General features: G+C 37.9%; 1 protein-coding gene across 4 annotated transcripts in view; it reads left to right on the top strand.

The window, feature by feature from the left end:
* Positions 1 to 21,613, top strand: part of Smc1a (structural maintenance of chromosomes 1A) — a 52,166-nt gene that overhangs the window by 14,240 nt on the left and 16,313 nt on the right. For all 4 annotated transcript variants that reach the window (XR_013154652.1, XM_077107033.1, XM_077107032.1 and 1 more), the window contains exons 10-19: positions 1,069 to 1,254; positions 1,347 to 1,526; positions 1,618 to 1,764; positions 1,858 to 1,995; positions 2,856 to 2,972; positions 3,058 to 3,164; positions 6,765 to 6,906; positions 10,895 to 11,040; positions 11,131 to 11,284; positions 12,525 to 12,635. Coding sequence is in view for 3 of the 4 variants with exons in the window: in XM_077107033.1 (XP_076963148.1) it covers positions 1,069 to 1,254; positions 1,347 to 1,526; positions 1,618 to 1,764; positions 1,858 to 1,995; positions 2,856 to 2,972; positions 3,058 to 3,164; positions 6,765 to 6,906; positions 10,895 to 11,040; positions 11,131 to 11,284; positions 12,525 to 12,635 (1,428 nt within the window). In the remaining variant the exon portion in view is untranslated. The remainder of the gene's footprint in view (positions 1 to 1,068; positions 1,255 to 1,346; positions 1,527 to 1,617; positions 1,765 to 1,857; positions 1,996 to 2,855; positions 2,973 to 3,057; positions 3,165 to 6,764; positions 6,907 to 10,894; positions 11,041 to 11,130; positions 11,285 to 12,524; positions 12,636 to 21,613) is intronic.

Genomic DNA, 21,613 nt, shown 5'->3' with positions numbered 1-21,613 from the left:
TGTAGGAATGACCAGTGATCAGTTGTCACTCTTGTTTTTGGAGCTATGTGTGTCAAGAACTGGAGACTAGGACTAAATGTATATTTCTTTTTTCTTTATTTCTCTCTCTCTCTTTTTTTTAGTAGTTAACATTGAAAGAAGGGACACTCCTGAGCTACATCCCCAGTCCTACTTATTTGTTTATTTATTTATTTAGGTATCAGGGATTGAACCAGGGGGTGCTTAAACACTGGACCACATCCCCAACCTTTTTTTTTTTTAATTATTTTTTATTTTGAGACAGGGTCCTGCCAAGTTGCTTAGAGCCTTGCTAAGTTGCTGAGGTTGGCCTCGAACTTATAATCTTCCTGCCTTAGCCTCCCCGGGATTACAGGAATGCACCCTGCACCCAGCTCTAAATGTTTCTCAGTATAATAGACCACACTGGTGTTTGAGTACAAATCCGTTATACCAGAACAATCATGAGTCAAAAGAAACTGGCATGTTACTAGAATACCCTTCAGTCATTCATTAATAATTAATCTAGTCTATCATCATATCATGTGTAAATGTCTCCTGGATGAGGCTGCTCAGGTTTGTAGCCTTCCATTCATTCTTGTAAGTTTCTAAAAGCAGGAATAGTCTTGGAAAACCTGTAGCTTTGCTCCTTTAGGTGTTTAGTATAGTTGAACTGAAAAATAATGTCATCTCTTTCACTAAGACTCTTTTGAGGTATTAATGTAATATTGGTTTTCCTACATTATGTAACCTATGTATTCATATCTTTGGTTCCCTCTTAACCCGAATGTTTGCATCTTTGGGAGGAACATTAGGATTGGCTACTGTGCAACTCTATATTGTTGACAGTACTAGTCTTGCAAATACCCCCCTCAGTTCATTCCTGTTCACATAAGGTAGGGTTACACAGATGTAGAACTAGCTGGCTAGTTTGACCAGTAGGGAGTATAGTTATGTGGATTGTTTCTGATAGAGATTCTAGCCTGCCCTTTCTGAGCTGGTAATTGAGATTACTAAACCAGCTCCCAAAAGCCTCATGCTTCCATTTTTTTTTCTTTCTTTTTCACTTAGTATGGCCGCCTCATTGACCTCTGCCAGCCCACACAAAAGAAGTATCAGATTGCTGTGACCAAGGTTTTGGGCAAGAACATGGATGCCATTATTGTAGACTCAGAAAAGACAGGCCGGGATTGTATTCAGTATATCAAGGAGCAGCGTGGGGAGCCAGAGACCTTCTTGCCTCTTGACTACCTGGAGGTGAGGCTTGTGAGAATTGGGTCAGGGCAGTATTCGAGGGCTCTTCCTCTTGGGCCTCCGTGTTGTGCCACTTATTGAGCTTCTTTACACAGGTGAAACCTACAGATGAAAAACTCCGGGAACTGAAAGGGGCCAAGCTAGTGATTGATGTGATTCGCTATGAGCCACCTCACATCAAAAAAGCCCTGCAGTATGCTTGTGGCAATGCCCTTGTCTGTGACAATGTAGAAGATGCCCGCCGCATTGCCTTTGGAGGCCATCAGCGTCACAAGGTATTGATTCCCTTACCCAGGTTGGAGCTGAACAGCTTTAGTAATGGAGATTCCTGTTTAGCTTTTCCTTCTCTCTTTATACTGTGTATAGACAGTTGCACTGGATGGGACCCTGTTCCAGAAGTCAGGAGTCATCTCTGGTGGAGCCAGTGACCTGAAAGCAAAGGCACGGCGCTGGGATGAGAAAGCAGTAGACAAGTTGAAAGAGAAGAAGGAGCGGTTGACAGAGGAGCTGAAAGTAAGCCATGGGCACCTGTAGTCCCTAGGAGTAGAGGTTCCAAGCCCGTATTGACTGCCTTCTTACTATGTAGACCTTCCTTGTCCTCTTCAGGAGCAAATGAAGGCAAAGCGGAAAGAGGCAGAGCTGCGTCAGGTGCAGTCTCAGGCCCATGGATTGCAGATGCGACTCAAGTACTCACAGAGCGACCTAGAACAGACCAAGACACGACATCTGGCACTAAATCTCCAGGTAGGGCCTGGCCTTTAGCCCTATCTTCCAAAGGTCCTCCTCATTTTCCTAGTCCAGGTTTCTCTGGAGGTGGGGAACTTGTTCCTTTCCTCCCAGACTATTCCAGAGAACCAAGCATAGCACAGTGTCAGACAGCCAGGGGTTCAGATCTTGGCTCAGCTATGTGTATAACATTCAGCAAGATACACAGTGTCAGTTTTTCATCTTTATCTATAAGATAGGAATTAATATCTACTTTATAGGGTCCTTGCAAAGATGGAAGAAGTTAATACCTATAAAGTCCTTAGACTAGTATGTGCTCAGTTCATGTTAGACGGCCATTATAAGCATATTCATTCAATAAATTTTTGAACTTTTCTAAAAGTGAATTAAAAGTGGGCCATAGGAATTTCAGTCCCTGTAGGTGGTGGTACTGTTCTAGGTATTTTCATGTGTTTTTCGATTATTGGGTTCTTCCCCAGCTTACCCTGGAGGTGTAATACAATATGTAGTGTGTGTATATGTACAATTACATGTGCATGTGTGAGAATAAAAAAAAAATTTACCTTTCTAAGATCTGATTTCTAGGACATACATAGTTCCAGGGTATCTATAGATAAGTGATTTTGGACCTATATTTAAAGGTGTTTACTGTGTTGCCTAGTCCTATGGATTGAAACTGGTTAATAGGAGGCCAGAAAAGAAGTCATGTGGTGGCTCCAGCAAGAGATGATAGAGATGATGACTAGGGCAGTGGTGCAAAATCAGGTTTTCTCAGTGTGTGGAGAGATTGCCCTTCCTGACTGTTAAGCCAGTGTAGTCAGGGTAGCTCTTGTCCTCCAAGGAGTCTGGTCTCTTATTTTTCAACCCATTACCTCTAGGAAAAGTCCAAGCTGGAGAGTGAGCTGGCCAACTTCGGGCCTCGAATTAATGATATCAAGAGGATTATTCAGAGCCGAGAGAGGGAAATGAAAGACTTGAAAGAGAAGATGAACCAGGTTGGTAGAGGGTGAGCCATACCAGCATGTGTATCAGGGCAGGACTGGGATTTGAAGCAGACTCTGACCTGGCTTCTCCCTTCAGGTAGAGGATGAGGTATTTGAAGAATTTTGTCGGGAGATTGGTGTCCGCAATATCCGAGAATTTGAGGAAGAGAAGGTGAAGCGACAGAATGAAATTGCCAAGAAGCGGTAGGTAGAAGTATTGGTAGAAAATACTGGGATGCTCTTTAGCTTCCAGCCTGACATCCTTGAAAATCAAATGCTGTCATAAGACATGGACCAGCTCTTAGAACCTAAATAGTTTATTGTAGGTAAGCTTCAAAGAACAGGGGAATTGGAGGCAGTATGACATAGGATAGTGTTTAAAAGTATCAGATTTAAACTTGGTTTACCTGGAATTAATGGGATCTACAACTTGTTATCTCGGTTAGTGACTTGACTTCTACAAGCTACAGTTTCTATGACATGGGATAATAATGATACCTATCTTGTGGCATTGTTGGGAGGAACAGTTGAAATAATGCTCATGAAGTATTTAGCATAAAACTTAGCACCTGCTAAGAGCAGTAAACATTAGTATTTATTTTCTCATTATCATGATTGGGTAGGGGATTCTAGGCTGAAGGAATAGCCAGAACAAATTAAGCTTCTTTGTTTCTCTCTTTAGTTTATTCATTCATTCAATAATCTTGAATCTTGAATCTTGTGCTAGGTTGTCCTGAACTAGGTATTGAAGGAGCCCAGGGGATTTGGGGGTTAGACAGGATGAACATGACATAGTCACTATTAAAGGAGGTCACTCCCTAGATCCTGGTTCTCAGTCAACAGTTCATCTAACCCTTTACCAATACAGTAAATATTCATTGCACTCCTACCACAGGCTAGGCTCAAAGGATTAAATTGGAGGATCTATCTTTTTTCAGGGAGCTTATGGAGTACTTGGACAGATCAACAATAACAGAACAGTGTGATTGATAGTGTAATTGAGGTATATAAAAATAATACAAAGAACATTTTCAAGGAGCTGCAAATCAGTAAGAGGAAAAATACAAAAAAAAAAAGAAAATGGGCAGAAGATACAGTTGGCATTTTATGGAAAGAGAAAATCGGTTGGCTAACAACAGTAGGAATTAATGTTCAGTCTCTTAACCAGAGGAATGTAAGTTAAAAGCAATCTAGCAGGGTCTGAAGATGTAGCTCAGTGGTAGAGCACTTGCCTAGCATGTGCAAGGCCCTGGGTTCAATCCCTAGTACTACAGCAAAGAAAAATTCTAGCAGTATTTGGTGAAAATTAGTCTACATATGTCCTCTTTAGTATGGAGATCATATACACACACATATCCCCCACTCCATAATATAATGTTCAGTCTCTTTGAACCAGAGTTAATATATACACATATACACACACCAGAAAATCTTACTACAGGATCACAAATAGGCACATTCAAGGTTGTTCATCTTGGCATAATCTGTGTTAATGGGGCATTGGAAGCAATGTAGAATGGCCATCACTGAGTAAAAGTAAAGTTTAAAGTGATGATTATACAAACTGTAATATTGTAAAGCAGTTCAAAGCAAGAATAGATTTATAAACAGTTACTTGGATGAAGTATGACTGAAAAAATAAGAATGAAAATTATAACACCAAGCATTTGTATAAATTTGAAAACATTTTATAAGGATATGCATTTTTAAATTTTTTTATTTTTTTAGATGTTGATGGACCTTTATTTTATTCATTTTATTTAAATGCGGTGCTAAGGATTGAACTCCTTATGCTAGGCAAGCGCTCACCACTGAACCACACCCCCAGCCCAAGGATATGCATTTTTAAGGGGAAGTGTGTGTGTATACATATCACTTTGGGGTATGTATTAATAATAGGGAAGGTAATTGAAGTGGAAATTGGGTATTAAAACAAGAAGACGAGAAGGGTCTTGCACAGACAGTGATAAGTGTAATGAGCCATGGATTTGATTAACTCAACTCTGCAACTGAAGTTCAAAAAGGGAGGAACCCAGCAAAGTATAACAGGTACTCAGAACCTACTCTGAACCACCAGGAAAGGGTTTTACAGAACAAGGAGTGATGAACTAAAGACCTGAAGAGTGAGTGGGATTTAGCCAGCCAGGTAGTGGCAGAAGAAGAGAGTTGCAGGCAGCGAGAACAGCATGCTTGGAGGTGTGAGAGAGCATGCCTTGTTCTGGACACTAAGTAGTTTTGAATGTCTAAAGCATAAAAACAGGGTCAGGAGAAAGGCGGGGGTGGTGGAGAGGTCAGCAGGGGCCAGATCACAGAGGACTTTATGAGTCATACTTAGGAGATTAGACTTAAAATTGCATGGCTCAAAATTATAGAGTTAATTACATTCCATTTGGATTATAGTGACTAATAGGTTTAAGCTGCTAGCATGACATCTGGCAGCATCTGTCACACTCAATTGGGGATTGGAGGGGCAGTTGAAAGTTATTAGCCCTGCCTGGCCTGCTAGTGTCTATATATGGTTACATACTCTTAGTTTCTGAAAAGATGGGGGACAGGCAATAATAAGAATCTAATATTTTCTCCATGGTCCTACCCAAGCTCTGCCCCTTAAGAGGTTCTAAAATCTTCAGCAGTGGTTGGGATGCTGAAAATAATCAAAACCCTTGGGCAAAGATGAGCTGAATATAGTCAGTATACCTGGCAATGATAACTTTTAAAAAAATTTTTTTTATATTGGGAATTGAACTCAGGGGTGCTTAACCACTGAGCTACATCCCCAGCCCTTTTTTATATTTTATTTAGAGACAGGGTCTCGCTGAGTTGCTTAGTGCCTCGCCAAGTTGCTGAGGCTGGCTTTGAACTCGTGATACTCCTGCCTCAGCCTCTCGAGCCACTGGGATTACAGGTATGCGCCACCCTGCCCGGCATAACTAAAATTTATTGAGTAGTTATTGTGTGCCAGGCATAGTTCTAAGGACTTTAACTCATTGAGAATATCTCTCAGTAATTCTGAGGTAAGTACTGTTGTTATTTCCACAGATGAGGAATCTGAGGAATGGAGAATATAATATAACTTGACTGAGATCATACTACTAGTAAATGGCAATATTGGGATACCAATACTCTAAACTCACTACATTATATTGTAATGATGGTGTATGGGAGTGAGCCCAGGTTTTGGTGTTAGACTTGGGTTCCAATCTCATATGTACCATTTACTAGCTGTATAGCCTTTTAGCCTGTTCTCTCTGTTGTAAAATTAGGATAATAATGCCTACTGTGGAGCTATCGATTAGAGGGTTCAAGATAATGTGTAAAGTACATAGAAGCTTAATAAATAAGAATTAAACATAGCTGGTGGATTCAGATGGACCTTTTTATGCCCTCTCATGGGAAAATGGAAACATGCTGGAGTCTTCAGTGTTTGAAGGGTGATAAATGGGTTTTGGCCTAGTCTCCCCTACTTTGTGCCATGTCTACAGGGGAATTTCATTCTTTAACTTTTGGCATGTGGGGGTACCCAACCACTGAGCTACATCCCCAGCCCTATTTTTTATTTAGAGACAGCGTCTCGCTGAGTTGCTTAGTGCTTTGCTTTTACTCAGGCTGGCTTTGAACTCGTGATGCTCCTGCCTCAGCCTCCTGAGCTGCTGGGATTACAGGCATGTGCCACCACGCCTGGCATAGTTTTTTAACTTGAAGACAGTTTTATGTGCATGTGAGTGGATGAGATAATGGTGACTAAAATCTAGCAGTAATGTGGAGGCCCTGAGCCCTGGGCCTAGTTCCTCTTTCTCTCCTTAGTTTGGAGTTCGAAAATCAGAAGACTCGCTTGGGCATCCAGTTGGATTTTGAAAAGAACCAACTGAAGGAAGACCAGGATAAAGTACACATGTGGGAACAGACAGTAAAAAAGGATGAAAATGAGATAGAAAAACTCAAGAAGGTAAGGAAAGAGAAAGTTAAAAAAGGAAAAATTGGAATAAATATCACAGAAGGGTAATGTCCATAGTTTATACATCTCTCACCTCGATTAATAAGAAAAACATCAAGATCCAAGTAGGGGGAAAATGAGTAAGTAACATAGATAATGAGATTCTAACAGCTCATGAACACATACAAATAATTTATCCTTACCAGAAATCAAAGAAATGCAAATTAAATTAGAAACATTTGGGTATAATTTGTTTCTAGTCTATTGCTCAAGATTTTAAAATGAAAAAAAGAATACTCAGTACCAGCTATGGTGCAGGAGAACAGTATTCTTACACAATTTGCCATCATCCATCAGGAGGATTCAGAATACATTTATACCCTGTAACTCGGTAATACCTGAAGAGATCATCAAGATCACGGTAAAGCTTTGTGCAAACAGGTTGATGTTTATTAGCATAATTTATAGTTCTAAATTGCTAACTACCTACATGCCCCTTGAAAAGTGGGAATTTGGCGCATCATGGTACATTGATGTATGTATTTATGTACTTTAATGGTTTTAACATTTCAGTAATACAGAGACCTCTTTTAAAGCAAAACTCTCCTCTAAGATATTGCCTTAAACCCTTGATGTTACTGAAATATATACTTAGAAAACTTAAAACAAAAGCCAAGAAAAACTTACAAAATAAATACTAGCAAAATGAATAAAATTGCCCAGCGTGGTGGTGCACACCTGTAATCCCAGCGGCTCGGGAGGCTCAAGCAGGAGGATCATGAGTTCAAAGCCAGCCTCAGCAACTGTGAGGTGCTTAGCAACTCAGTGAGACCCTGTCTCTAAATAAAATATAAAATAGGGCTGGGGATGTGGTTCGGTGGCCCCGAGTTCAATTCCCAGTACCTAAATAAATAAAATTAAAATTCAGATTTTTTAAAAAGTAACAAATATATATTTTTTAGGTTTTTTAAAAAATTTGTTCTAATTAGTTATACATGACAGAATGCATTTTGACACATCATACATAAATGGAGTATAATTTCTCATTCATCTGGTTGTACATGATGTACAGTTACACAGGTCATGTAATCATGTATGCACATAAGGTAATAATGTCATTCATTTTAATATCATTCCTGCCCCCTCCCCTCCCTTTACATTCACCTGTCTAGTCCAGAATACCTCTGTTCATTCTTATTGGGGATGAACATCTGCATATCAGAGAAAATATTCAGCTTTTGGTTCTTTGAGATTGGCTTATTTTGCTTAGCATAATATTCTCCAGCTCCATCCTTTTACTGGCAAATGCCATAATTTCATTCTTCTTTAAGCCTGAGTAATAGTTCAGTGTGTGTGTGTGTGTGTGTGTGTGTGTGTGTGTGTGTGTGTATCTATCACAGCTTCTTTATCCATTCATCCGTTGAAGGATACCTAGGTTGGTTCCATAGTTTAGCTATTGTGAATTGAGCTGCTGTAAACATTGATAAGACTGCAGCACTATAGAATGCTGATTTTAAGTTCTTTAACAAATATATTTTAATTGATCTCAGATAAAAAATTCTCAGGAAAGGTCAATAATTGTTTCAAGCCCCTAATCTGCTGGAGCCATTTCTTGAAGAACCTTGAGGAACTGGGTTAATTGTTTTTTCTCATTATTTCACACCCACAGAATTTGCATGTCTGGTAACTGAGTTCAGTTTCTTCATATTTCATATTTAGTCTTTAGATCTTCTGCTTTGTCAGCATAAGCTTTCATGGCATTCCCTTTAGTACTCCCTTTCAGCTAATTCTGGGAATCACACTTGGCCTTACCTTTGAGTTCCAGCATCTTAAGCTGTTCTGTATTTATGTTACCTATGGTCACTTGTTCATAGTGGCTATAAGAAGTATAGCATCTCATTGTCTGCTGGGTTTGGTCTTAAGAGCTGCTGGTCCAGTCACAGTCTCTCTGTGAGCCTAGAGAAGGCAAGGGGGAGGAACTAATAGTGTAAGATTGAACTGACAAGTACATCCCCAAAGATTCTAGACCCCAAATTTAACTATATTCATTCCTTGCAACAGATGATGATGTTTTGCTGAAACCTCATCACTTCATAGTGATTTTTTTCTAGTGGCTACTATACCTTAGTTCTTTGGTATGCCTGTGTTGATGTGTACTCTGTGATGACTCTCATTTTCCTACATCCTTCTTTGAGTTACCATAAAACTTTTGTTCCTTACAGCATTCCCTCCTGATATGGTATGGTCTTCTCTTGATTTGAACATATTGTTTTACTTTTGTCTACCTATATCTGTTTTATCATTCTTGTTTGTTTTTTTCATTAACCCCTGGTGATTAAGGTAGTTCTCTTTGTTGTCATTGGAATCTTAAATGCAGTTGCCAATAGGGTGGTGAAATCCTAGGGCAGGACTAGATTCATATCTGGGTGATCCAGGATAACGTGTTTATGTGAGTTTTGGACTTCTTTCTTTTTGGGGAGGGTACTGGGGCTTGAACTCGGGGACACTTGACCACTGAGCCATATCCCCAGCCCCATTTTGAATTTTATTTAGAAACAGGGTCTCAATGAGTATTTAGTTAGTGCCTCACTTTTGCTGAGGCTGGCTTTAAACTCTCAATCCTCCTGCCTCAGCCTCCAAAGCTGCTGGGATCACAGGACAGGCATGCGCCACAGCACCCAGCTAGACTTTTTATTTTGAAATAATTTTCAGGTTAGCAGAGAGTTGCAGGAATAATACAATGATTCTCTCAATATTTGTGGAGGATTGGTTCTAGGACCCTCCTTCAAAGATACCAAAATGTGAGGATGCTCAAATATTTGTATAAAACAGTATTATTTTTGTCTAACTCACATATATAGTCTCCTGTATGCTTTAAATTATATATTATTTATTATATGTAATATAATGTAATACTGTGCAAATAGTTATACTTTAACGTTTAGGGAATAATAACAAGAAAAATGTCTGTACACATTCAGTAGAAACAATTATTTTTTCCAAATATTTTTGGTTGGATGTAGAACTAAGGATAAGAAAGGCCAAATGTCAAAGAACTTCCATCTGCTTATCACCAAGCTTCACCAGTCATGAACATGTTACCACATTTGTTTTTTATTTCCTCTATGTATGTTTATTAGTTGCAGATATGTCTCCTTTATATGACTTCTTAAAATGAGAAAAAAAATCTTCCAATACAAAATTAGAACATTATAAGTAAGGTTACAATTCTCCTTTGGCTGACCACTCTCAATCCTAGTCTCCTTATTCTTTGCAGAGGTAAGCCCAGAATAGTTTGCATTCTTCAAGACCTTTTAGGATTTGCTTAAATATATGTACATTCATATGTGAGTACTCTTAGAAATACGTAGTATTGTTTGTGTGGGTTTTTACAAAACATGTTTTACATGACAAATTTTTGATTTATAAAAATAGCTCAAATATAACATTGTCAGAATGCAGACTTTTAATTACAATCTAATCTCAACTATGTAAAGCTGTTTATAAATAATGCTGGGAAAAATATACTAAAATATTAATTGGTTATCTCTGGCTGGTGGGATTAAGGAGTACTCCCCTTCGCCTTTCTTCTTCTTTTTTTTTTTTTTAAATACATGACAACAGTGGAATGCATTGCAATCCTTATTACACATATAGAACACAATTTTTCATATCTCTGTATATAAAGTATGTTCACACCAACTTATGCCATTATACATGTACTCTTTTTTTTTTGGCATTACAATTCTTAATACACGTATATACCACAATTTCCATACTTTGACAAAACATGTCTATAGTGGGTAACTTAGGTAATTGGGATTTTGTGGGAGGGCAACCAGATAAGATAAAGAATGCTAAGAGGTTACAGGGGTATGAAAGCAAAGCTCATTGATGAGTGGCTCCAACAAACTGCCTGTTGGGAAGGGTGGGGCAAGAGAAGATCCCACACTGAGATGGGAAAACCTTCATGTCTTATCCTGTTCCCTGCTGGGACCAGGAAGAACAAAGACATATGAAGATCATAGATGAGACCATGGCCCAGCTACAAGACCTGAAGAATCAGCACCTGGCCAAGAAGTCAGAAGTGAATGACAAGAATCATGAGATGGAGGAAATTCGGAAGAAACTTGGGGGCGCCAACAAGTGAGTGGGCTCAGGGATAGGGAGGGAGGAGTAGTTAGAAGAGGAAGCCTGCCAGATCTGGGTCTTACTTACCTCCCTGGACCTTTTTAGGGAAATGACTCATTTACAGAAGGAGGTAACAGCCATTGAGACCAAACTTGAACAGAAGCGCAGTGATCGCCACAATTTGCTACAGGCCTGCAAGATGCAAGACATCAAGTTGCCGCTGTCAAAGGGCACTATGGATGATATTAGTCAGGAAGAGGTGAGTATTATGGCTGGTGGTAATGGGCTGTAAACAAAATTTACCAGGGATGGGGGTGAGAGTGGCCAAGAAGGCAGGTGACAGAGGGAAGGACAGTGGGCAGAGGGTGGGAGGGACATAAAGAGGGATGTACGTGTGAGAGATGAGGTAAGGGAAGGCAGGTATGGTAAAAAAAAAAAAATGACTGCTGGGTGAGATGGCACACACCTATTATCCCAGCATCTCAGGAGACTGAGGCAGGAGGATTGCAAGCTCAAAGCCAGCCTCAGCAAAAAGCAAGGTGCTAAGCAACTTAGTGAGATCCTGTCTCTAAATAAAATACAAAATAGGGCTGGGTATATGGCTTGGTGGTCAAATGCCCCTGTGTTAAATTTCCAGTACCTACCAAAAAAAAATTGGCCTTGGTGTGAGAGGAAAGATGAATTGGGAGTGGAACTGCAAGCCAGGGAGTGGTGAGAAAGTTGAGCCAGGAAAGGATGAAGTAATCCATTAATCTTAGGTACACAAGTTAGTTTGTCTCCAGCAGGTGATGAATTTTGTAGGAGTGGAAATGAGGGACATTAGCAAAGAGCAAAGGAAGATGGGAAACTGGGGGACCTGAGGCTTAGCTGCAGTAAGGGATTTTGGCCAGGAGAGGGTTGGCTAAGGGACATCAGCAATGCAGAGGTGAGGAAGCTTAGTTACAGGAAAGGGAGTGACGTTAAGGCAATAAAGGAGCCAAGGCATTTTATCCATTGGAAGTGAAGATTTGTAGCTAGTGGGTGGGAAATATTAACCAAGAAGAGGTAGGAGGTTCATATATATCTTTGACTGGGTTATATACCTCTGTCCTACATGTCTTTCTTCCTTCCTCTTCCCAAGTAGCATGTCAGTTCAATTCAGTAAAATATTTTGAACTCTAGAAATGTTCTGGGCATCATGGTAACATGTGACATAATTACCTCTAATCCTAACCACAGTCCTGTGAGGCAGGCTTTGTCCCAAAGAAAAGCCCACATTACAGATGAAGAAGCTCAGCATCCAAGGTCATGACTTGCTGAGGATCACACTGTTAGTAAGAGGTAGATCCCTATTATGAAAATTCAAGTCTTTTTGCCTGTAAAGTCTCTTTTGGTTCTTCCCCAGTGCCTTCCTAGGAGGTGCTTCCTCAAAGACATTGGAAGCTGCAAAGGAGCCCTTTGCCTTCCACTAGAAAGGCCAATCTGCTCCATTTGACACTCTCTCTCTCTCACCATCACAGGGTAGCTCCCAAGGGGAGGAATCAGTGAGTGGTTCCCAGAGAACTTCCAGTATCTATGCTCGAGAAGCTCTCATTGAAATCGACTACGGTGACCTGTGTGAGGATCTGAAGGTGAGGATCAAACATGGGAGTGGGGAGTATCTTCCCAGCTGTCTAGAGAGAATGGGTCAGCCCGTCTTGGAGCCTGTTGAGACCATGACTGGAAAGGAGAGAGCTAACAAGAAATGGCTTGGCGGAGAGGAGGATTGAGCTGTGAGCCAAGGTCTCTCCCTCATATGTACAAATAGACACATGTGCATCTCTTACCCTTGACCCCCAGTTGCTTGTATACATGTTTGCTGCTAGTCACCCTCTTTCACATATATACATGGCAGAGCTTAGATACACAGACAAAAGGCTCCTGTACAGTAACAGACTGGCCTCAGTTGTTCCATACTGTTATGTCCTGGGTACCCTCCTCATGTGGCATTATATCATCCTGGTGTTTCTTTCCTTCCTCATGCTTCAGCTGCCATCTCTATGCTAGGTCCCACAGGTTACCTCAAACTCCCGCCTTCCTCCCAGATCTGTCCCTTATCCTTGGTGCCACTACATGCTCTTCCAGAAATCTGAGCCTCATGCTTGACTCCTCCTTCTCTCATTTTACGTATCAAGTCCTATTGATTCTGCCTCCTAAACATATTAAATTATTTTTTACATTTGCAACATCTTCTCTAAGGCATGCCACTTTCATCTCACACATTCTTAAAGGAGCCTTCCTAAATAATTTCCTATGCTTTCCAATCCATATCACATTATCCAGAGGGACTTGATTAAAAAAAAAAACTTTATGCAAATTTCCAAACATATATAGAAGTAAGGAGAATGAGATAATGAATGCCAGGCACCCATCACCCAGCTTCAACAGTTAGCAACATATGGTCAGTCTCATTTTTTTTTATACCACCACCACCATTGGACTATTTTAAAGCAAATTCCAGACATTATTGTATCCATAATTACTTCAGCAAGTGTGTCTAGAATATGAGGACTCTTAACCACAGCAGCATACCTAAAAAAGAGGAATTACTCTGTAATAATCTAATATTCAGTTAGTGTTTAGACTTCCATGAAAAGTCCCTCCCACTTTTTTCTCAGTTTATGTGTTCAAGTCAGAATCAAATTGAGAGGTCCATATGTTAAAATTGGTTGTCGCTAGTCTATAACATTTTTCTATCCTTTGTTCTTTTTTTTTCTCCTATTTATTTATGGAAGAAACTGGGTCATTGATCTTTTAGAATTTTCCACATTCTGGATTTGGCTGATGATGTCCCCATAATGTTACTTAACATGTTCTTCATTCCCCATGTTTCCTATAAACTGGTAGGTAAATTTAGGTTTTGATTTGATTTTGATACCACTGAGCTATATCCCCAATCTTGTGGGGTGCAAGTCTGGGGATATAGCTCAGTGGTAGAGTGCTTGCCTAGCATACACAAGACCCTGAGTTAAATCCCCGGTACTGAAAAAAAAAAGTTCTTTTTTAGGGGGAGGGGGCAAGAATGTATCATAGGTAGTGCTGTGTAATTGTGAACTTCCTTTTGTATCACATCATAGATATTTGTTGTCATGATGTACTCACTTGTCTTGTGTGCTAATCTGTGTGTGAGTTCATGCACATGCTCTTTTTCTCTCAGTCTGGTTCCAGGAAATCTGTCTCACCCACAAGGATACCAAAGTCCATGGATGCCCAAGTCCCTTATAGAAAATGCTATATTTGCATACATATAACTTATACTTGAAATCATCTCTAGATTACTTACAATACCTAATACAATGTAAGTATTTGTTACACTAGTGTTAGGGAATAATGACATAAAGTCTGTACATGTTCAGTATAGGCACATTTAAAAAAATTGTTTTTGGGTACTGGGAATTAAACTCAGAAGCACTTTACCATTATGCTACATCAGGCAGGCCTTTTTTTTGTGGGGAGGGGAGACATGATCTCATTAAATTGCTGGCCTTAAATTTGTTATCCTCCTAACAGCCTCCCAAGTTGCTGGGATAATAATTTGTACCTCCACAACCAGCTTAAAAAGTATTTTTGATCTATGCTTGGTCAAAGCAGAGGATGCTGAGGGCTGATTGTGTAAGAAACACTGAATGCCAGATGAACCTATGAAATAAAAGTACAGGGATACATTGACCAAATCTAAATTATGGGAAATTTGTTTTTGTTTTTATATATTTATTTTTGAGACAGGGTCTTGCAGTGTTGCTGAGGCTGGCCTCAAACTTGGGCTCAAGTGATCTTCCAGTCTCAAATTCCTGAGTAGCTGGAATTGATTACATATGAGAAACTAAGGGGAAAAGATCTGATTTCATCCATAAATGAAAGAAAAGAGGGAGGGGAAGCTGTTACAGACTAAGAGACTAATCAACCCATTGAAATGTGTGCACCTTACTTGAATTCATTGTAGAGAGGGAAGAGGGAACTTAGAAGGTAAGGGAGCTTAAGAGACATATTAGGTAATTGTACTGTATTTGGAATCAGCTTTGGAAAACCTATAAAAATAATTTATAAAACAGGGCAAATTGAACACTGGCCAGATGTTTTTAAAGTTAGAGAATTGTTAATTTTTTTAGGTTATGATAATGGTATTGTGGTTTCCTTTTTTAAAAAATACTTATCTCTTACAACAGTGATTCTCATTGTTTAGGTGAGTATTTTGCCCCCAGGAGACATTTGACAATGTATGAGACACTCTTTTCACACCCACTTATCATGGCTTGGGCAGGGATTACTCTTAGCATCTAGTGGGTAGATGCCAAGGATGCTGCTGAAATCTTACATAGAATAGCCCCCAACAAATATTCTAACCTAAAATATCAATGTAGGCCTGAGGTTTAGAATCCATGTTTTAGAGATACATACTAAAGTATTTGAGGATGAAATGAATGACTTGGATTTGCTTTGATACAATTGATTATTTTGGAGTTGGGCAGTATAGGTAACAGAGTATTGGGCATGAGTTGGTAGTTGTTGGAACTGAGCAATAGATACATGGGTTTCATTATGTTCTCCAAGGTTATGTATATATTTGATAATTTACATAATACAAATTTTTTAAAAAGAAAAACATAATTATTAGTTTTGGGTGATCCATTTTTATAAAAGTCCCCATTACCTTTTAGCAAATTGGTTTTAGCAGATGTTGACGGTCATTGCCTAAATCTGTTAAGGGTTGTAAAAGGATAGTCTAATTCTTTCATTAATCATTCTTTGATTTATTTGTGGGATTTATTTATTTATTTGTTTATTTAGGTACTGGGGACTGAACCCAGTGGTGCTCCACTACAGATCCAAATCTCTAACCCTTTTTAGTTTTTATTTTGAGAGACAGTCTTACTAATTTGCCCAGCCTGGTCTGGAACTTACGATCTTTTTACCTCAGCCTCCTGAAAAGCTGGGATTATAAGCATGCACCACTGTGTCTAACAATTCTATGAAGAACTTTGCCACATCAACTGTTCCCTTGAAATAAAGTACAACCCCCCCAACGAACATCCCTGGTTTCACCTTATAAAGTTTGAGTTATTAATGGTCAACCGCAGTCCAAAAATATTAAAATAGAAAATTCCACAAGTAAACAAAAAGTTCTGAGTTGTGTGCCATTCTGAATAGCATGATGAAATCTCTTGCCTTTCTGCTACATCCCTGGGGACATGAATTATTCCTTTGTCCAGCATATCCACACTGCATATGTTACTCCCGCTTCATTAGTTACTTGGGCATCTTGGTTATCAGATCAACTGTGGTGGTATCAAGTAACTTTAATGTAGTAGCTTACTGCTGCCTACGTGCCCACATCATTAGCTCCACTTAATCTTATATAGGCATTGTATCATCATATCACATCATCACACGAAGAGAAGGGTGAGTATAGTTCAATAAAATATTTTGAGAAAGAGACTATATTTCCATAATATTTGTCTTAGTGTATTGCTATAATTGTTTTTATTGTTAATCTCTTACTGTGCTTAATTTTTTGAATTAAACTCTGTCATAGATGTGTATATATAAGGGAAAAAAACAGACCATGGCACTCATTACTTTCTGTGGTTTCAGGTATCCACTGAGGGTCTTGAAATATATCCACTCTGGATAACAGGGGACTACTGAACAGTTTAGTACAGGAAAGATAGGATAAATAAATATGTAATCCTTTTCTTTGTTTTCCAGCTTTCAGAATGCTGAATTGGTTACCCTTGTAATCTTCAAAGGTGACCAATGAGGTTTTTAATTTATATTCATTATAAACTTAAACTGCTTAAGATATGATTGATGTTTTGATTCATTGGAAGTCATTTTTCTTCTTGATGCTCATATTGTCCCATTCTTGGCCAGTGGGAGCCACTACAAATTTATCTTTTTTTATTTTTAGATTTTTATTGAAAATTTCACATGCAAGAATAAAAAAATAAAATGCTCCCTCATGCGCTATTACTAGTTTCAACAACCATCAGCTCATTGCCAAAATTGTTTCTTCTTCACCTCAATGTACTCTGTTGTAAATCCTATATATTATATCATTTCATGTGTTAATATTGTAGATTTTATCTTTGAAAGAGAAAAAAAATCCTTCAAAATAATTAGAATCATTACCATTGTTCTAAAATAATAATTCCTACCTCAGATATAGCTCAGTGATACAGCATTTGCCTAACAGGCTTGAAGCCCTATGTTTAATTCCTATCACCACAAAAAAAATTAAAATAATATTTCCTTGATATGATGATTGGTATCACATGTACCAAATTGTTGCATACACATTCACATTCTGTCATAGTTTGCCTTCTTGAATTGGGATTCAAATAATTTGTTTCATGGATGGATAGATAAGGATGATTGGTAAAACCATCATTTGATATATTTCTTAAGTCTGTTTAGTCTATGGGATCCCCTGTATCCATTTTTATTTTTCTTTGTTGTTATTGAAAAAAATTGACTCATTTCTCCTGAAGGATTTTCCACACTCTGTAGTTTGCTGATTACATCCAGTAATGTTTAAACTGTCTTCTCAAAGCAAAACAAAGATAGTTCCCTATAGTTCCTGTAAGTGGGTAGGGCTCATGCAATCCCATTTTTCGCTAGTGGGAATGCACTCAGTTCTATAAATCAGTGCTGTTCAATAGAAAGAACATGTGACTTCATGTGCAATTTTAAATTTTCTAGTAGCCATATTTTAGAAAGTAAAAAGAAAAGAGTAAAAATAATTTTAATACTATAATATTTAAATTAGTATATCCAAAAGTATCATTTCAGTATGTGACCAGTATAAAAAATATCATGATTATATTTTTGAGAAAAGGTCTAATTATGTTGCCCAGGCTGGCCTTTAACTTCTGGTTTCAAGTGATCTTCTTGCCTCAACCTCCTGAGTAGTGGGGACTATAGGAATGTACCAATTAGCACAGCCAGCTTTAAAAATTATTGATGAGATATTTGACAATCTTTTTTGTACTATCTTCAAAATCCAGTATGTATTTTAACACTTACAGCACATCTCAGTTCAGATGCTAAAATAGCCTCAGAAATACTTGATCTGTATTTAGATTTCCTAAAATTTACAGTTGAAAAAGGAGACCCATATACCCAAGTTGTTCCAAATATACTTAAAAAATTTCCAGTAACTGAACTATCTGGTTTTCAATGTAAATGAGCTAAAATTCCATAAAATTAGAACTTCATGCTAGCTAACTCCATGCTAGCCATATTTCACATGCTCAGTAGTTTCATGGCTAGTGGTAACCTCTTTGGACCACACAGATATAGAGACTTGATTAGACTTCTGGGGTTGGCTTATTTGTTGTGGTTGTGACTCCTTCACAGGTGTTCGTGTTACTTCTGTCAGTAATGTCTGGTTGTGGGTCATTTGTGTAGTTTGCAGCCATGAAGATGATTGCTTGGATCCTTTAATTAATTGGGGGTTGCTAAATGGTAGTCTTAGTCTATCATTCCTTTGTTGTTAGCCATCATACATAGAGACATAATTCTCATCATTTGGTAACCCTGAAGTAGTTTGTTTAGGAAAGGTAAGATATATGTGCTCAGTTTTTTCCCTTTATTCATCAGTTTATAAAATAATGAATTGGTTCCTTGATAGTCTTAAGATTTGTCCACTGAGTTGTTTTTGTATCATTATGAATTTAAACACATTTAGTATGTTTCAGTTTGTTGTGGTTATTATACTTGATGCTCAGATTATCCTATCTTTGGCCAGTGGGAATGCATTCAAGTTGGCTTCTGAATCATTTTGATGCAACCCTGTAGCTTTGTCATCTTCCTTGCTTCCTGATATGTCCATGCTCATCTCTACATTTCTCAGCCTAGACCTGGAATGAGCCATTTCTTCAAGAAACTCTGGCTTTTTTTAGTGGGAAATGTTATTATTTAGCAACTACCATCTGGACACTAGAATGCTCATGACTGCTGGGTTGGTTAGTGCTTCTAGAACTTTTCACTAGACTGGGCCACTAAATGCATTTTTTATTTTTAAGAGAAAATGCACCCTGAGTTCATTTTGATATTTCCAATTGAAATTATAATTTTCACAGTTTAACATCATTGATTTTATGAGTCTCTAATTATTCTTACTAGAAATCTTGGTTCCTAGCAACACTAACATAATAACATATTTACTGTATCCTACTCTATATAATAGTTTAAAAATCACAATAAGATATTATTAGTAACAATTTGATTATTGACTGTAGTTTTAAATAGTTTAAAGATTTTGTTGAGGTTCTTTTGTCACTAAGCTCATTGGGCACGTGTAGTCATGTTGCTATATTTTAATGTGATTGAAAATAATTCTCTTGAGTATTTAACTAGCTTAATGTATAAGTTAGGTTTCTTTGTTTTGTTTTCTGTTTTTAAGAATTATTTTTTAGCATTTTAGTTTATTTTTTCCCTTCTTCAATTGTGAAATGTTTCAAACTTATAGAAAAGTTGAAAGAATAGAACAGTGAATACCCAAACACCTTTCACTTTAGAGTCACCAATGAATATTTTACCACATTTGCTTTTTCTCGCTCTTCTTTCTCTCCCTCTCACCCAACTATACACCTTTTCTTTTCCTAAGTCTTTTGAATGAAGTACAAATGTCATGATATTTCAACCCTAAATACTTTTGGTATACAGAAAATAAGGGATTCTCCTACATAATCACAATTCCATATCATACCTAAAAATGAATAATTATTTCATATTTACTATTCAGCTTATGTTTGAATTTCTCTGGGTGGTTCAAAAATTGTCTTTTTGTAATCTATTCTTTTTTAATTAGGATTCAGTCAAGATTTATGAATTGATTTTGGTTGTTATATCTCTTTAGTTGCTTTTAATATGAAACAGTCCCTTCACCTTTTAATCATGGCATGATCTTTCAGAGTCTGTGAGTTATCTTGGATATGTTGGTTTCCTTTCCTCTTTAACCTGCTCTTTCAACCCTGATATCTCCTGTAAATTGGAACTTTGGTCTAGTCTGTAGACTCAGTGAATTTAGGTTAATTTTTTTTTGTAAGAGCATTGCATTTGTGATGCAGTACACTTCATGTTGCATCTTACCAAGAGATGTATTGTATCACAGTTTGCCCATTATTAGTGACACCGAATTTGATCTCATAGTTGAAGTGTCAATTGCCAGGTCCTTTAGTGCTAAACATATACACAAACCTCCTTCATTGATGAGTAATCTTTAGAGTGATACTTTTATAATTGTATGACATCTTCATGTGGTTCTAAAACCAAAAGTACAAAAAAATACATGGGCTGGGAGCAGTGGCACATGCCTGTAATCCCAATGACTTATGAAGCTAAGGCAATTTCAAGGCCGGCTTGGGTGACTTAGTGAGACTTTGAAGAAAAAAAAAATATATATATATATATATATATATAAAAAAGGGGTTTAGCTCAGTGGTAGAGCGCCCTGGATTCAATCCCCAGTACCACAAAAAATAAAGCAAGGTACATGGGATGAACTCTAGTTTATATTCCTGTCCCTTTACCTCTCTTTTTCAATAAATCGCCTTTTAATTAGTTTTTGGATTATCCTTTTCTTGTGCTTATATGCTTAAAATACAAATATATTTGCATGCAGATATATTCATATACCTTACCCATTCTCTTAGATAAAAGATAATAGACTGTTATGCATTTTTCATACTTTACTTAAAAGCCTATCCTGGAGACCACTTCACAGCAATGTATAGCAGTGTTCAAAAGGGCTTTCTTTTCTTTTCTTTTTTTTTTTTTTCCACAGATAGAGACATCTCTTTTTTTTTTAATTAATTTTTATTGTAGGTTGTTCAAAACATTACATAGTTCTTGATATATCATATTTCACACTTTGATTCAAGTGGGATATGAGCTCCCATTTTTACCCCATATACAGATTGCAGAATCACATCAGTTGCACAACCATTGATTTACATATTGCCATTCTGGTGTCTGTTGTATCCTGCTGCCTTTCCTATCCTCTACTATCCCCCCTCCCCCCTCCCCTCCCCTCTTCTCTCTCTACCCCCTCTACTGTAATTCATTTCTCCCCCTTATATTTATCCTCCTTTCCCCTCACTTCCTCTTGTATGTAATTTTGTATACCTCTGAGTATACAAAAGCCATCAAAAGGGCTTTCTAAAATGTAAATATTTAAATCATTTGTGGCCTCTCTTAGGATAATGTCTAAACCTTATAAGACCTTTTGTAATCTGGCTTCCACTTGCCTATCTAGCTTCTTCTCTTCCTGTGCTCTTCCTCAACACATTTGTATGAATTCATGAACATGCTCAAGCATAACATACATATTGCTACTATTGCCATGTTGATTTTTTGTTTGCTTTTGAATTTATTAAAGTTAATTACTCTTGAATTATTTTTAATAATATTTTTAGTAACCCTTCCAGCTTTTGCCTTTGCTCTCAGTCTCAAAAATTGTTCCTTCTCTCTATCCTCACCCATTCATCCTGTAGGCCTTTGCTTAGCCTGACCCCAGAGTCTGAGTTAGGGGCCCTTCTTTTGTGCTAATTCAGCATTGTCTCCCTAT

The sequence above is a fragment of the Callospermophilus lateralis genome, chromosome X (assembly GCF_048772815.1).
Source record: "Callospermophilus lateralis isolate mCalLat2 chromosome X, mCalLat2.hap1, whole genome shotgun sequence".
Taxonomy (NCBI): Eukaryota; Metazoa; Chordata; class Mammalia; order Rodentia; family Sciuridae; genus Callospermophilus; species Callospermophilus lateralis.
The sequence above is the reverse complement of the archived record's forward strand: the minus strand, read 5'-3'. Positions and strand labels throughout refer to the sequence as shown.